The sequence below is a fragment of the Triticum urartu genome, chromosome 3, assembly GCF_003073215.2.
Source record: "Triticum urartu cultivar G1812 chromosome 3, Tu2.1, whole genome shotgun sequence".
Lineage (NCBI taxonomy): Eukaryota > Viridiplantae > Streptophyta > Magnoliopsida > Poales > Poaceae > Triticum > Triticum urartu.
In genome coordinates this window covers 626,410,748-626,427,939 of record NC_053024.1, presented here as the reverse complement: position 1 = coordinate 626,427,939, position 17,192 = coordinate 626,410,748, and the positions used below count along the sequence as shown (strand labels likewise).

The 17,192-nt window shown below is 41.7% G+C and overlaps 1 protein-coding gene across 1 annotated transcript; it reads right to left on the bottom strand.

The window, feature by feature from the left end:
* Nucleotides 1-870: 870 nt before the first annotated feature.
* Nucleotides 871-8,006, bottom strand: LOC125548890 (beta-galactosidase 3). Its single transcript, XM_048712414.1, has 19 exons — nt 7,813-8,006; nt 7,631-7,726; nt 7,424-7,536; nt 7,260-7,326; nt 7,069-7,161; nt 6,839-6,982; nt 6,193-6,281; nt 5,926-6,031; nt 5,606-5,693; nt 5,399-5,517; nt 4,914-5,078; nt 4,522-4,706; nt 4,240-4,343; nt 3,650-3,759; nt 3,085-3,192; nt 2,781-2,891; nt 2,490-2,701; nt 2,050-2,389; nt 871-1,693 (listed from the first exon to the last, which is right to left on the bottom strand). The coding sequence occupies exons 1-19, from the start codon at nt 7,984-7,986 to the stop codon at nt 1,583-1,585; spliced, it is 2,535 nt and encodes an 844-aa protein (XP_048568371.1). The 5' UTR covers nt 7,987-8,006; the 3' UTR covers nt 871-1,582.
* Nucleotides 8,007-17,192: the final 9,186 nt, after the last annotated feature.

The window sequence follows — 17,192 nt, the reverse complement described above, 5'->3', positions numbered from 1 at the left end:
CGGAGACGAGTCCGGAGTTCCGGTGACACAGATGTCGTGTGAGGTTAAATCCATGTGCGGCTCCAACGCCGGGGAATCTGCGGCCTCCGTGGCGGGGTTGAGCTTTCCGTCCTTGAATGGCGCAGTCTGCTCCGGATCTAAGGCCATAGCGGTTACATGAGCTGTCTCCTGGATGCTGTCCGATAACAGATTTAGGTCATGTCCATCGGGGTGACCAGGAGTGGTTGTCGTGGTCTCGAATCCGGCGAAGATCAAGTCTCCACGAATGTCCCCAACGTAGTTCAAGCTCCCAAATCTAACCTGATGTCCAGGAGCGTAGCTTTCGATCTGCTCCAGATGGCCAAGCGAGTTGGCCCGCAGTGCGAAGCCGTCGAACACGAAGATTTGTCCGTGGAGGAAGACTCCCCCCTGGACTGCATCGTTGTAGATGGTTGAAGGAGCCATCGAACCTCTTGACGACGGCACAGTGGAACTCTCAATGAAAGCACCAATGTCGGTGTCAAAATCGGCGGATCTCAGGTAGGGGATCCCGAACTGTGCGTCTAAGGTCGATGGTAACAGGAGACAGAGGACACGATGTTTACCCAGGTTTGGGCCCTCTCTATGGAGGTAATACCCTACGTCCTGCTTGATTGATATTCATGAATATGAGTATTACAAGAGTTGATCTACCTCGAGATCATAATGGCTAAACCCTAGAGGTCTAGCTTGTATGGCTATGGTAATGAATCTCCCTTCTCCAGACTAAGTCCTCCGGTTTATATAGACACCGGGAGGATCTAGGGTTACACAAGGTCGGTTACAAAGAAAGGAATTTACATATTTGGTCGCCAAGCTTGCCTTCCACGCCAAGGAGAGTCCCATCCGGACACGGGTGCAGTCTTCGGTCTTCGTGTTCTTCACAGCCCATCAGTCTGGCTCATAGCTAACAGGCCGGACGCCCGAGGACCCCTTAGTTCAGGACTCCCTCAATCACAAATGGGTAAAAGATATTCATGACTAGCTCCGGCGATTTTTGTTGTTGTTGAAAAGGACGTTGTATTATACCCACACCTCTACATAGGTTGATACATATATAGTCCTACTAGGTCTTGTAATCTGGAAACCAACCCAAGTCATTTGCGTGTGAGTTTCTTTATGGATTGTTTGGATGATTAGGAAACAGTATTTTTTTAAAGGAAGCACGTTCTTCAGAGCACACCAAGGAGTTCTTTACAGTCACCAATAAGTGCAAGATAAAAGAAGGAGGTTGATTAACTGGAGACCACATTGTCCGGGCACCTTTTTTCTAACTGGTGAGCTACATATTTTTCTTCTCTAGGAAAGAATTGGAAGGTCACATTCGCCAGCTCTTGGGCCAAAGTAGCATGGTCTTCAAAGATGGCTACCACACTTCCAGCAGACACCGCCAATCACCATTGTCTCAATCAACCAAACATTTATTACCATGCTCCTAAGAAATCAAACCTTGATCTAGGTAAGCTTCCTCTTTCAAATTGTTGTTTAACAGTATTAAAGCTTTCACATTTGACTTTTGATGAGCAGATTTGTAGTGGTGGAACTCCTAGCTGAGCAGAACTCGCTAAGAGCAGTCCACTTCAATCGCAAGTGTTTTGATGACCCGGGGACATAAATCTTTTCCGAATCCCCTGTCTGCTAGTGAAACTGTGCAGCCATTGTTGTTCAGACATGCCTGCAAAGAATAAAGGACCACTCAGGAAATAATTATGGTCAGACAAATCTAGACTGCTTATAGTGATAATCGAGAAACAATTATCAAACAATTCATATGGAATGCATGGTGCTCATTATTCAAAAGCACAAAAATGTGCACGATAGCTTCTAAATGGAAAATTAAAACTTCCTAGATGTTTAATCTAATCCTAGTTGCATCATCACCCCGGTCTGTAAATGCAGAACTGACAGTCATCGAATTGGAAGACTGAATTCATGCACACTCCTAAAAAAGTTGAATTTATGGTTGTCGAGTCCTGAGACTAGCAATTCAGAATCATGTGCATTTTCACATCAAGAAGCTGCAAATGTTACCTTCTTAACAACAGATAGGGAGTCTGGGTGGTGGCAGCTTCCTTGTTGGTAGGATCTGCAAGTTCCACTAGGGTCTCCGAAGCTCGCAAAGTTAACTGAGGAGATAATTTTGCCCTTGGGGCAAGACAACTGTGCTTCAGATGCAACTCTGCCGTCATCTGGCATATTTTTATCCCATGTTTCCATGTCAACAATAGAAGGATAGTTCTCTGACACAAAGGAGCAAATACTTGTTGCAACTCTTCTTGAGAATGTGATCTTTGTTGGATCCCCACCCTGCTCCTCAAAAACCACCAGGGTGTTCCCCGATGGGTGAAACCATGACCTTGGTACATGGTACCTGACCATAGATAAAAGAGAAGTATGAAACACAAGAGAATAATGGCAGAACATGCTTAATTAGGATGTGAGCTCAGCAGTGCCAAATGTCATCACATTACCATCTTTGAGTTGGCTTCCCACATCCAGTCCGGCAGTTGTCTGGAGAAAATTGCCCTCTATAGTTGCAGCTAGGAGTGCACCTATCATCAGAAGAACTAGTCCTAAGCCAGTACCTCCCTATGGCATTTCCATTCAACCAGGCCAGGCCTTTCCCCATAGACTGCATGTCTAGCCCAATTGGGTCATCTCCTTGTGGAACATCAACATTTACCTAGGAGTAGTATTTTGGATTAGTATACACGTAGTAGGATGTGAAGAAATCATCAAGAATAAAGATGGTAGCATATTACCTTGTACCATGTCAAAGGTTGATCCTTTGGTGGCTCGGATTGTTGACTCCACCTTCGGTTATTCCCTTGATCGGGCTTGAACAAACTGTAGTGTTCGCCTTCCAACCCAATCTACAAACAAATACATGAAGGAAGCACGAATGAACACCTGTCTCGATTATCTCAAATTTTAGACATAAAACTCAGGATTGAAAGATATAGGTGGATACAGAAATAGCGAAGCATAATTACCGCAACTTCCATCATGTACTTGTATATTAAGTTCTCACTAGAAATTTCATACGAAGAATCTTGATGGAAATACCTTGTACGCCCAATTATTTGAAGATAAGTCCATGGTTCCATTTTCCATTCCAGAGATGTTCACAGTTGTAAGGCCCGCTCCTACCCATTCATAACGGGCTCCTGCATTCTTAGAAAGTATACACAGTTCCAAATAGATAAGCACTTTTAACTTCAAGTAATCTCACCTAACCAATAGTAGTCTCTTATAAACAAAGTGTGTAGAACAGCGGATATCTACGTGACATATCACATATGTGTGCACATAAAACAACATGGGCATGTAAAGAACACCATACATACTACTCCCTCCGTTCCTAAATATTCTCTCTGTAAAGAAATGTAAGAGTGTTTAGATCACTAAAGTAGTTATCTAAACGCTCTTATATTTGTTTACGGAGGGAGTACTTGTCTTTCTAGGCATTTCAACAAATGACTACATACGGAGCAAAATGAGTGAATCTACACTCTAAAATATGTCTACATACATCCGTATGTAGTAGTCATTTGAAATGTCTAGAAAGACAAATATTTGGAATGGAGGGAGTATGATACAATTTTAATCATTTATTAAATTAGGTGCTTACTTGCAATCCAACAGTCATACTCAATAGTGCAATTTCATTCTTCCCAGTCTTCAAGTTGATGGGCATGTGCACACTGAAACTTGATTTTGAGCCATTACCAAATGCACTACCTGAGAAAGACATCTACAAGAGATAAGTGCAATGACATGGAAACTTAAATTGAAGAGGCTGTAAATTGTAAGAAACCAGTATCTAAGGGTGAGAGACACACTGGCGGACAATGTAGGATTCGACAACCCTTCAAAAAAAAGTCACGTTCATGCTAATGTAAACAAGTGCTCTGCTTCTTAAGGATTCATATAGGATCAACTAGAACTTCAGAAACATCCTAGAGAACGTCCAGTCAAAGATGTTGATGCTAATGTAACAATTGATTTACTTCTTAAGGATTCATGTAGGATGAATTAGAACTTCAAAAACATCCCACCAAACGTCCACTCAAAGATATTACAACCTCTGTCCGGACTTAACTGTCGCTAAAATGAGTGTATCAACGCGTCTAGATACACTCATTTCAGCGACAGTTAATTCCAGACGGAGAGAATACTTTATATGGTTTCTCTGCATAAAGTAAAGAGAACATAACACACCTATAAGCATGTCATTCAGGAAAGCGTGAACACCATGGCCTTTGGAGTCGATATTAAGAATTGGATGCTTCCCACTTGTGGGGTAACTTCTGTCTACCTTAAAACTGCATTTTTATTATAAAAGAATCAGTAAAGTACAACACTTAATTGAATAGGATGGTCCAAATAAACATAAATAAATAATACTAAGACCTCTCATCTTTGGTTGATACCAGGCTTACCAACATATCCAAAGCATGAAAGCATACATGATACATAAAATAGTTCTATTATTAGACCAACCTTGTTGTGTGCCACAGGTAGTCAGTAGAGTCTTTTGTCGTATTAATATGGTCTACAAATCCATTTCGTATGAAGTCATTTTTATCCCAAATACCAATTTTCTCCGTGAAAATACTCCACTGATCAGGTTTCGATGCTTGCAAAGTTTCCGGAACCATGTCGACCATCGAAGTTTGAGATCGAACCTAAAGATGATCAATCATCAAACTGGAGTTATAAGTAAGAAAGGGTGGTGTGCTAGATATTCTGTTTCTCAGTTAGGCGTCGAATAATCTTATGTTGGCATTATACTTTTATCCTTTTCAATTCTTACGTAACTTTTTGTTTCATCTTATGAGAAGGATTATCCATTTTCACCTTTTCTGAAAATTATCCAAAGGGAAATCAAATACCTTCGCTGTGTTGTAAACCACATTATCGCAGTCAGGTAGGATGCTAACTGACCAGGCGGGAAGATCATATTCTCTCTTCCTGAAAGTGACAACTTTGTCCTTTTCTGAGTCAATGTTAGATAAGAATGCAACACATCCTCCTGAGTGATCGGTGTAAACATCGGCCTGCAAGCAGAAGTTGACACTAATCATTTGACGAGGCAGCAGACAAACATATTAGTCCACATGGGGACAAAGATGTGGAATTTTAAAAAAAGGGAATGGTAATGTTCAGTAATAGATACATTGAGGTTGACTTACGGTGGTCTGAAATTATAAAGGGAGTAGGATATATGATATACACACAAGATTGATTTTACTTATTTTTAGACAAAAAGAGCTCAAGCTTGTGAGATAAGTAAGCATATCATACATACTAGCTGGATAGATTATTTTTTAGAACACATATATATCACATATAAGCCAATAGAGGACAAAAATCTTACTTCTTGTTGAGGCCCAAGAGAAAACGACGTTGAGTTTCCATAAAGCAGACTATGTTCACACATTTTTATGGATTTGTGAAGCTCCCTCAGATGTCCCCATTTTGGAAGCCTCCTAAGGCCTGGAATTCAGATCAATGAATAATTGCAAGATTGTACTAGCTAAGGCCTAAGATTATTGAGGAATCCATAAGAGCAATATAGCCTAACCATATTCGTCAATTGGTGCATCATAGTCATAGCTAGTTGTAATGAAGGGCCCCCCAGTAGTGCGACCAAAGTTTGTTCCACCATGGTACTTGAAAAGGATAATGCAGAGCTGGTCAATTTTCACTAGGATGAAATTATCAGTAGTTACGCTACCGAGTGAATATGATTTAGATGCTTGATGGTAATTAGCAAAAAAAATCAGTGTCTTTGTCAAGTTAGAGATGAGATGTGTGATCCACTGTAATGTTAGAAACTTAGAATGTGAGTAAAGTTAGTTCTTTAGAACCAAGTTAGAATATGAAGTGTGTGCAGGGGAATACCACATAGTAATTCTGAACGGTGCCACCTTTTCCAAAGAAACGCGCAACAGAAAATGCAACATCCTCGGCGGGTCTGTGGGGATTAGCTTCACCAAAATTCTGGAACCTAAATCGAAATGGAAATTAAAAAAGCAAGGGATTATTGCTTCCACTTTTTGAGAAAATAAAAATTGATGTACATAATTTGCTTTTTCTTGTGTGTGTTACGGACGAAAAAAAAGAAGTAATTCTTAATCAATTGCTATGGAGATGTGCCAAACGCATTACCATCCTGGCCAATTCTCTGTCCAAATTTTTGGCTTGGTTGGCGAATTTGGCTCGAATTGATCGCAATAGAATGAATTACAGGTGTTTATCTGCAAATGTCACTTGCATCAATCAATAGATCAGACAAAAAAGATCTACCAATGAATCTGTAAGAACTCTATCAGAAAATAGTACTACTCTATTTCTAAATAAAAGACGTTTTGGCAGTTTATTAATAGAAACAGAGGGTATATATGTATGAACTCCCAAGCGCATGCATGTATAGATGCCAACGGGATGCTAATAGCATAACCATTGCTAAAACCTTACCAAGACATAACCCTGAAAGCAATTTTAACATGGTCCCTCCGACCTCCTCGTGTGAAAAGAGGAGGTAAGGAGTGAGTAACATGTTAAAATTTGCCGTAACCCTGAAATGCGCACTTACCATCCCTTTTTTTTTTTTTGAAGTTTCGCACTTACCATCCTGGGATCAGCAGAAGTTCCATGTCACCAGCAAGGAAGTACAAGTACAGCTACCAATGATATGCTGTTTTGTTTTTGTTTTTGCTTTTGTTTTTTCCCTGCCATAATTAACAGTTGCAGTTTGGGTGATAGTAATGCTGCCGGTGCATACGACAGGAGGCACTAAACGTCAGAAACTAACCACATGATCTGGGGCATCGGACTGCTGGCACATGATCCAAGGGACGCCGGTGTTCTGAGACAGAGCCATACTAGCCGCCCACCTTGCGTATGCCTTGCCGCCAGCCCCATATGCCTGTTCGGTACCTTCATACTCATTCTCAATCTGCAATGCACAGATTCAGCTTCAGATATAATCCAATCCTGTGCAATCGCGACGAACATGTATTCCAAAGCTGTTTGAATCGTGACCTGAGCTAGGATGATGTGCCCGCCCTGCGAGGCGAAGAACCGCTCCTTCTTCATCATGTCCACGATTTTCGTCGTGAAGCCCTTCATGTGAGACTGTATCCAGAAGAAATAATATCACCAGGATTATCAGTTCATCACCCAAACCGGCGAAGTTACCACAAAACATTGCAGAATTTACAGGCCACGCTCACCTTGAATGGCTCGTTGTTTGTCCGGAACACCGTCCCGGGAATGTAATGCAGCCACACAGGCAAACCCCTAAAACCCCACAAAAAAATTAACACACAGTACACCACAGAAACAAAATCACAGTCATAATCATAATATTGCGACGGCGAAGGGGAGAGAATCGGACCCGAAGTTCCACTCGCCGGCGACGAAGGGGCCGATGCGCAGGATCAGGAAGAGCCCGGCGTCCTTGACGACCCTCGCGAACTGCACCAGATCGAACCGGTCCTCGAAGTAGTACTGCAATCCATTCAACAATCGCACATGAAAACCCCCCACGAACGGACTAAATGCAGCGCAAAATATTGAAGACCAGCGGGCGCGGCGGGCGGACCTTGCCGGGGGCGGTCTCGTGGCCGTTCCAGAAGACGTAGGTCTCGATGCAGTCGGCGCCGCCCTCCTTGGCCTCCGCCACCAGCTTGGGCCACATCTGCGAGCAATCGAAATTACTGTATTATTACTGCCGCCACAGTGCCACTGCTAGCTAGTGCATGAGCTGGGGTGGTAGGATCGTACCGCGGGGACGCTGCGCGGGTAGTGGATGGAGGTGGAGATGAGAAGGCGGCGGCGGCCGGAGATGATGAGGGAGCGGTGGTCGTACGCGACACCGGAGACTGCGGCCGCGGCGACGACGAGCAACGCATGCAGCACCAGGAGCAAGGGGAGCAGCCGGCCGGCGGCGGTGGCCATGGCTGGAGTCGAAGACTGTGGTGCCGTAGCACTGTGTGTAGACAGTACGCGCGGCGGTGGCGTTATAAATAGTGGGTGCGGTGGTGGCAAGCGAGACGCCGCGCCGTGGCGGCGGGGTCTCTCGGTACGGTGTGCCGTGGCAACTGTGCAACGGCCAGTTTCACACCATCCTACAGAGTCCGGACTTGGCTGCCTGACGTACTCGCGAAGAAGAAAATCGGCCACGGCCACGCATTCACGTACGTCACGCTGCTGGATGGCGCCAGGTGATGGCCGGCCAGACCGCGCCATGGACAAGATTACGCGACGTCGCGTTCGGCGCTCGGGCGCTCCGTGGGTGATGCGCTGCTGCATAGTCCAAGCAGAGCGGTGAAGCAGCCACGCCTCCACGGCGGCTGCCCCCTTTCCTTTTCTTTTTCCAGCTGATTTACACAGGTATATGTACGATTACTGACCTATTTGAATTTTATTTGTGAATTTAGAAAAAGTTCATGATTTAACAGAAGTTTTTGAAATTAAAAAAATGTTGACAAATTGAAAAGATGTTGGTGAATTTTTAAATAATCATGATTTTTTTAAAAACATGAATTTTAATATATATATATGTGAATTTAAAAAATATTTCCAAATTTTAAAATTATCGGTGAATTTTAAATATGCTTGTGAATTTTACAAAAAATCCCATGAATTTGAAAAATATGGTCACAATGTTTAAAAATGTTGATGAATTAAAAATATGTTTGCATATTTATTAATTTTCGAAAAGGTTCCCAAATTTTTAAACAAAATCACATTTTTTTAAAGATACCATGAATTTAGAGAAAATGGGAAATAAAAAATGATAAACAAGCAATAGAAAACACACAAAAAAGGAAAAACTAGTCGGGTGGAGGTTCCAAAACCAATGGGGAAAGAACCACACAAAAACCGAGTGGGACGGCCCACTGCCTCGCGCACGCCGGGAGGGCGGGGGCGACAGTTGTCGGCCTACGCAGGGAATAATATTCGCTCCCGTGGAGCGTGGGGCAAGCTTTCACCACGTATATGATCTCGATCAAACATGGGCTAACCATATCGGCTATAGTCACTACGACTACTAAGCTCCCTAGAATGAGAGTATTGTGGTGCATTGGAGGCGGTCACTTTGAGGCCCGGCTGGAAGTGGGTGGTCCAATTGTGTAGGTGAAGGAAATATACCCTAGAGGCAATAATAAAGTTGTTATTTTATATTTTCTTATATCATGATAAATGTTTATTATTCATGCTAGAATTGTATTAACTGGAAACTTGATACATGTGTGGATACATAGACAAAACACAGTGTCCCTAGTAAGTCTCTACTAGACTAGCTCGTTGATCAAAGATGATTAAGTTTCCTAACCATAGACATGTGTTGTCATTTGATGAACAGGATCACATCATTAGGAGAATGATGTGATGGACAAGACCCATCCGTTAGCTTAGCATAATGATCGTTAAGTTTTATTGCTAGCTTAGCATAGTGTTTCACAGAAAAGGAAAATATCAAACGGAGTCCAAACGAAATGAAATCTTCGGGAGCGTGATTTTTGGAACGAACGTGATCCAGGAGACTTGGAGTTGAAGTCAAGGAAGCTTCGAGGTGGCCACAAGGCAGGGAGGCGCGCCCGCCCCCTGGGCGCGCCCCCGCCCTCGTGGGCCCCTCGTGGATCCCCTGACCGACTTCTTTCGCCTATATATATCCATATACCCTAAAAACATCGGGGAGCAGAATAGATCAGGAGTTCCGCTGCCGCAAGCCTCTGTAGCCACCGAAAACCAATCTAGACCCGTTCCGGCACCCTGCCGGAGGGGGGAATCCCTCTCCGGTGGCCATCTTCATCATCCCGGTGCTCTCCATGACGAGGAGGGAGTAGTCCACCCTCGGGGCTGAGGGTATGTACCAGTAGCTATGTGTTTGATCTCTCTCTCTCTCTCTCGTGTTATTGAGGTGGTACGATCTTGATGTATTGCGAGCTTTGCTATTATAGTTGGATCTTATGATGTTTCTCCCCCTCTACTCTCTTGTAATGGATTGAGTTTTCCCTTTGAAGTTATCTTTTCGGATTGCGTCTTTAAGGATTTGAGAACACTTGATGTATCTATTGCATGTGCTTATCTGTGGTGACAATGGGATATCACATGATCCACTTGATGTATGTTTTGGTGATCAACTTGCGAGTTCCGTGACCTCGTGAACTTATGCATAGGGGTTGGCACACGTTTTCGTCTTGACTCTCCGGTAGAAACTTTGAGGCACTCTTTGAAGTTCTTTGTGTTGGTTGAATAGATGAATTCGAGATTGTGTGATGCATATCGTATAATCATACCCACGGATACTTGAGGTGACATTGGAGTATCTAGGTGACATTAGGATTTTGGTTGATTTGTATCTTAAGGTGTTATTCTAGTACGAACTCTATGATAGATTGAAGGGAAAGAATAGCTTTGTGTTATTTTACTACGGACTCTTGAATAGATCGATCAGAAAGAATAACTTTGAGGTGGTTTCGTACCCTACAATAATCTCTTCGTTTGTTCTCCGCTATTAGTGACTTTGGAGTGACTCTTTGTCGCATGTTGAGGGATAGTTATATGATCCAATTATATTATTATTGTTGAGAGAACTTGCACTAGTGAAAGTATGAAGCACTAGTGAAAGTATGAACCCTGGGCCTTGTTTCCTAGCATTGTAATGCCGTTTACGCTCACTTTTACCACTTTCTACCTTTCTTTTTTTATATTTTCAGATTACAAAAACCATTATCTACTATCCATATTGCACTTGTATCACCATCTCTTCGCCGAACTAGTGCATCTATACAATTTACCATTGTATTGGGTGTGTTGGGGACACAAGAGACTCTTTGTTATTTGGTTGCAGGGTTGTTTGAGATAGACCATCTTCATCCTACGCCTCCCACGGATTGATAAACCTTAGGTCATCCACTTGAGGGAAATTTGCTACTGTCCTACAAACCTCTTGGAGGCCCAACACCGTCTACAAGAAGAAGGTTGTGTAGTGGACATCAAGCTCTTTTCTGGCGTCGTTGCCGGGGAGGTTAGCGCTTGAAGGTATATCTTTAGATCTTGCAATCGAATCTTTTAGTTTGTTCTTTTATCACTAGTTTAGTTTATAAAAGAAAACTACAAAAAAAATGGAATTGAGTTTGCCTCATACGCTTCATCTTTTTAATATCTTTCGTGAGAATGATGGAAAGGAAAGTTGTGCTCAAGTGCTAGAAGAAGAAGTCTATAGAATGTTTGGCACTAAATCTTTGAATGATGAGAATGATTGCAATGTTATTAGTATGAACTCTTTGAATATCCATAGTACTAATGATGATTGCACTAGTTATGATGAAAATATCTCTTATAAGCATGTCGATTTTTGTGGAGTGCATAGAGTTTGCAAGTACATACCAAACAGGGAAGATAGATTTTGCAAGAGGCATAAGTATTTGGAAACTAAATGGTTGCAAGAGAGGCTAGATGTTAGTGCTGAAAATTTAAAATATCTTAGCTATACTTGTGAACTTTGCAATGAGCATGGTCATTTAAATATCAAATGCAAATTGTTTCATGATCGAATCGTGTCCAAAAATTGTGATGACTTGATTTCCCTTGCACATCATAATGAACTTAGTTTGATTTTGGGTTATGAAGAAATGAAACGTCAAACTAAGCATATTCCAGAATATAACCTTGAGAAATTCCTCGATATTGATCTAGAAGAAATTTATATGTATTGTGCGGTGAATTGCATTGAAAATCCTTATATTGCCAATTACATAAAGAAAAGAAAACAAATAGAGGGTGAAGTGAATACTAATGAAAGGGAAGAGGCTTCCCAATATCCTCCTATTATTTCTTATGATGAATCAGGTAATGAGGAGGAGCCTTCTATTCAACCAATCTCATTAATAAGGAGCTCAAAAAAGAGGGTTAAACCCACACATGATGTGAAGAAGAAAAAGAAAAGACGGAGAAGCAAAGGTAGAAAGGTATCCCTCCCAAATGATGTTGCTCCTACTACTCAATGTGATGATGATAATTGCTATACTATCGGTGCTATCCATACTATTAATGATGAGAGTGATTATGCTTATAATATGAAAAGGCCCAAGCTTGGGGATGCTATGTTTGATGAAGATGATGTTTTTGACAATATATTTGCTGCAATTAATGTTTGTCCCAAGCTTGGGGATGCTACGTTTAATCAAGATGATATTTTTAGTCTCCCAAGTTTTGATATGCAACTTTGTTATGATGATAGCATGCCTCCTACTTATGATGATTATATTGATGAAAGTGGGTTTGGAAGAGTGTCAACTTTAGGAAGTAGTAATCCCACTATTTTGGAGGATGTTGAATCTTATTGTGATAATTATGAAAGTGGATTTGTAGAGGTCATGACTTTATTTAGTAATGATTCCACTATCTTGGAAGAGGTTTCAAGTGATTATGATGAACAAAGTTGCTACCTATGATGATTATTGTGATGACACTTATGCTATAAAAAGTAGTGATGATTATATTTATAAAACTTGTCATGATTATGATTACCCTTTTTATGAACATTACTCCTTTAATGTGGAAAAAATTTATAGTATTCGAGTTTCTTACGATACTCCCACTATTCCGAACGAGAAGAATTTTGCTTATGTGGAGATTAATAAAATTTCTATGCTTGTAGATCATGAAAAGAATGCTTTATGTGATAGTTTATTGTTGAATTCATTCTTGATGCTACTGAAAATTATTATGAGGGAGGAATTTATGCTTGTGGGAATTGCAATAATATCAAGTTTCCTCTCTACATGTTGAAAATCTTGAAGCTATGCTTGTTTTGTCTTCCTATGCTAGTTGATTATGGTTCCCACAGGTTGTTTGCTCACAAAATCCCTATGCATAGGAAGTGGGTTAGACTTAAATGTGCTAGTCATATTCTTCATGATGCTCTCTTTATATTTCAATTCTTATCTTTTATGTGAGCATCATTGAAATCATCATGCCTAGCTAGGGGCGTTAAACGTTAGCGCTTGTTGGGAGGCAACCCAACTTTATTTTTGCTCCTTGATTTTTGTTCCTATTTAGTAATAAATTAATCATATGTCCTCTGTTATGATTGTGTTTTTTATGTTTTAGTTAGTGTTTGTGCCAAGTAAAGCCTTTAGGATCTTCTTGGGTGATTGTTATTTGATCTTGTTGTAAAAAACAGTAAGTATGCGCTCACGAGAATAATTTTCATTTTTTACCAGAGAGCGATAAAATACCAATTCAACTTGCATTAGATTAATAAACAAATTTCCTAGGACTTCCTAATTTATCAGGATTTTTAGAGTTACAGAAGTATTCGAAACCTACAGATTACTACAGATTGTTCTGTTTTTGACAGATTATGTTCTCTATGTGTTGTTTGCTTATTTTGATGAATCTATGAGTAGTATCGGAGGGTATGAACCATAGAGAAGTTGGAATACACTAGATATTACACCAATATGAATTTATAATGAGTTCACAACAGGACTTAAGTGGTGACTTATTTTCTTATAGTAACGGAGCTTACGAGTTTTCTGTTAAGTTTTGTGTTGTGAAGTTTTCAAGTTTTGGGTGAAGAATCGATGGACTAAGGAATAAGGAGTGGAAAGAGCCTAAGCTTGGGGATTCCCAAGGCACCCCAAGGTAAAATCCAAGGACACCAAAAAGTCTAAGCTTGGGGATGCCCCATAAGGCATCCCCTCTTTCGTCTTCGTTCATCGGTAACTTTACTTGGAGCTATATTTTTATTCACCACATGATATGTGTTTTGCTTGGAGCGTCATTTTCTTTTCTTTTGTTTTGCTTGGTGTTTGAATAAAATACCAAGATATGGAATTCTTAAATGTTAGAGAGTCTTCACATAGTTGCATAATTATTCGACTACTCATTGATCTTCACTTATATCTTTCGGAGTAGTTTGTCATTTGCTCTAGTGCTTCACTTATATCTTTTTAGAGCACGGCGGTGGTTTTATTTTGAAGAAATAGATGAACTCTCATGCTTCACTTATATTATTTTGAGAGTCTTTAGAACAACATGGTAGTTTGCTTTGATTACGAAACTAGTCTTAATATGATAGGCATCCAAGTGGGATATAATAAAAACTTTCATAAAAAGTGCATTGAATACTATCAGAAGTTTGATACTTGATAATTGTTTTGAGATATGAAGATGGTGATATTAGAGTTATGCTAGTTGAGTAGTTGTGAATTTGAGAAATACTTGTGTTAAAATTTGTGATTCCCGTAGCATGCACGTATGGTGAACCATTATGTGATGAAGTCGGAGCATGATTTATTTACTGATTGTCTTCCTTATGAGTGCCGATCGGGGACGAGCGATGGTTTTTTCCTACCAATCTATCCCCCTAGGAGCATGCACGTAGTACTTTGTTTCAATAACTAATAGATTTTTGCAATAAGTATGTGAGTTCTTTATGACTAATGTTGAGTCCATGGATTATACGCACTCTCACCCTTCCACCATTGCTAGCCTCTCTAGTACCGCGCAACTTTCGCCGGTACCATAAACACACCATATACCTTCCTCAAAACAGCCACCATACCTACCTATTACGGTATTTCCATAGCCATTCCGAGATATATTGCCATGCAACTTTCCACCATTCCGTTATTATGACACGCTTCATCATTGTCATATTGCTATGCATGATCATGTAATTGACATCGTATTTGTGGCAAAGCCACCGTTCGTAATTCTTTCATACATCACTCATGAGTCATTGCACATCCTGGTACACCGCCGGAGGCATTCATATAGGTCATATTTTGTTCTAAGTATTGAGTTGTAATTCTTGAGTTGTAAGTAAATTAAAGTGTGATGATCATCATTATTAGAGCATTGTCCCAGTGAGGAAAGGATGATGGAGACTATGATTCCCCCACAAGTTGGGATGAGACTCCGACGGAAAAAAAGAAAAGAAAAGAGGCCAAAAAAAGAAGGCCCAAAAAATGAGAGAAAAAGAGAGAAGGGACAATGTTACTATCCTTTTTCCACACTTGTGCTTCAAAGTAGCACCATGATCTTCATGATAGAGAGTCTCCTATGTTATCACTTTCATACACTAGTGGGAATTTCACATTATTGAAAGATCGTGGATGTCGCCTAGGGGGGGTGAATAGGCGTCTTATAAAAATTTACGATTTAGGCTTGAAACAAATGCGGAATAAACCTAGCGGTAATTGTCAAGCACAAAACCTAAAACAACTTAGGCTCACCTATGTGCACAACAAACTTATGCTAAGCAAGATAAACAACTATGTGATAGCAAGATATAATGACAAAGAAACAATATGGCTATCACAAAGTAAAGTGCATAAGTAAAGGAGCTCGGTAAGAGAATAACCGAGGCACGCGGAGACGACGATATCCCGAAGTTCACACCCTTGTGGATGCTAATCTCTGTTTGGAGCGGTGTGGAGGCACAATGCTCCCCAAGAAGCCACTAGGGCCACCGTAATCTCCTCACGCCCTTGCACAATGCAAGATGCCGTGATTCCACTAAGGGACCCTTGAGGGCGGTCACCGAACCCGTACAAATGGCAACCCTTGGGGGCGGTCACCGAACCCGTACACTTTGGCAACCCTTGGGGGCGGTCACCGGTACCCGTCAAATTGCTCGGGGCGATCTCCACAACCTAATTGGAGACCCCGACGCTTGCCCGGAGCTTTACACCACAATGATTGAGCTCCGAACAACACCAACCGTCTAGGGCGCCAAGGCACCCAAGAGGAACAAGCTCTAGGGTGCCCAAACACCCAAGAGTAATAAGCTTCTCAAACTTCACTTCCACGTATCACCGTGGAGAACTCAAACCGATGCACCAAATGCAATGGCAAGGGCACACGGAGTGCCCAAGTCCTTCTCTCTCAAATCCCACCGAAGCAACTAATGCTAGGGAGGAAAATGAGAGGAAGAACAAGAAGGAGAACACCAAGAACTCCAAGATCTAGATCCAAGGGGTTCCCCTCACATAGAGGAGAAAGTGATTGGTGGAAATGTGGATCTAGATCTCCTCTCTCTTTTCCCTCAAAAACTAGCAAGAATCCATGGAGGGATTGAGAGTTAGCAAGCTAAAAGAAGGTCAACAATGGGGGAAAACGAGCTCAAGAGATTGGGTTCATTGGGGAAGAAGACCCCCTTTTATAGGTGGGGAAAAATCCAACCGTTATGCTCACAACCCGCACAGAGCGGTAGTACCGCTCCAAGGAGCGGTACTACCGCTAGGGCAGAAGTACCCCTTTGAAAAACAACAACGAGGAGGCAAAAGGCCAGTAGAACCGCCGGAGCGGTACTACCGCTCGTCCTCACGGTACTACCGCTCGACCTCACAGTACTACCGCAAATGGTAGCGGTACTACTGCTTGCGAGCGGTACAAAAAAAATACTTCCGTGCCTACTTCCGCTGAGCAAACCACGAGATTTTGGTCCGGAGCGGTATTACCGCTTAGGAGCCACGGTAGTACTGCTCTGGAGTGGTACTACCGCTCAGGAGCCGCGGTAGTACTGCTCTGGAGCGGTAGTAAAAAATTACATCCGCTCTAGCCACGGTAGTACCGCTGCAGCCTTTACAAAAACAGCCATAACTTCTGCAAATGGACTCCGAATTCAACGAAACCAAGTTTGTTGGAAAGCTAACGACATGGGCTAACACAATATTGATAGAAAAATCAATAAGAAGCAAATGAGAAAAGGCCCATAAGAAAATGGTGAGAACCCTTCATCGGAAAAGACCGGTAAAACCTCCAACACCAAAAACATCATAGAAGATGCATGCGAACTCCGTTTTCGATGAACTCAAGCTTGTCATCAAGATGACCATAAGCTCTAAGACTCACAAAGAGAACTAAACGAGAACTAAAAAAGATGATGCAAGAATGCAATGGTTTGAGCTCTCTACGAATGATACGATCAGGCTACTCATCGAGAGCCCCCCTTGATAGTACGACAATCAATCCTATGACCCGGTCTCCCAACTACCATCATGAGACCGGTAAAATAGAAAACCTATCAAGGGAAAACCTTTGCCTTGCACATGGTCCACTTGAGCTAGATGATGACGATCTTGACCCCCTCAAGTTGGACCACCTTTCTTGATTGTGTTGCCTCGATGAAGACTAGTTGA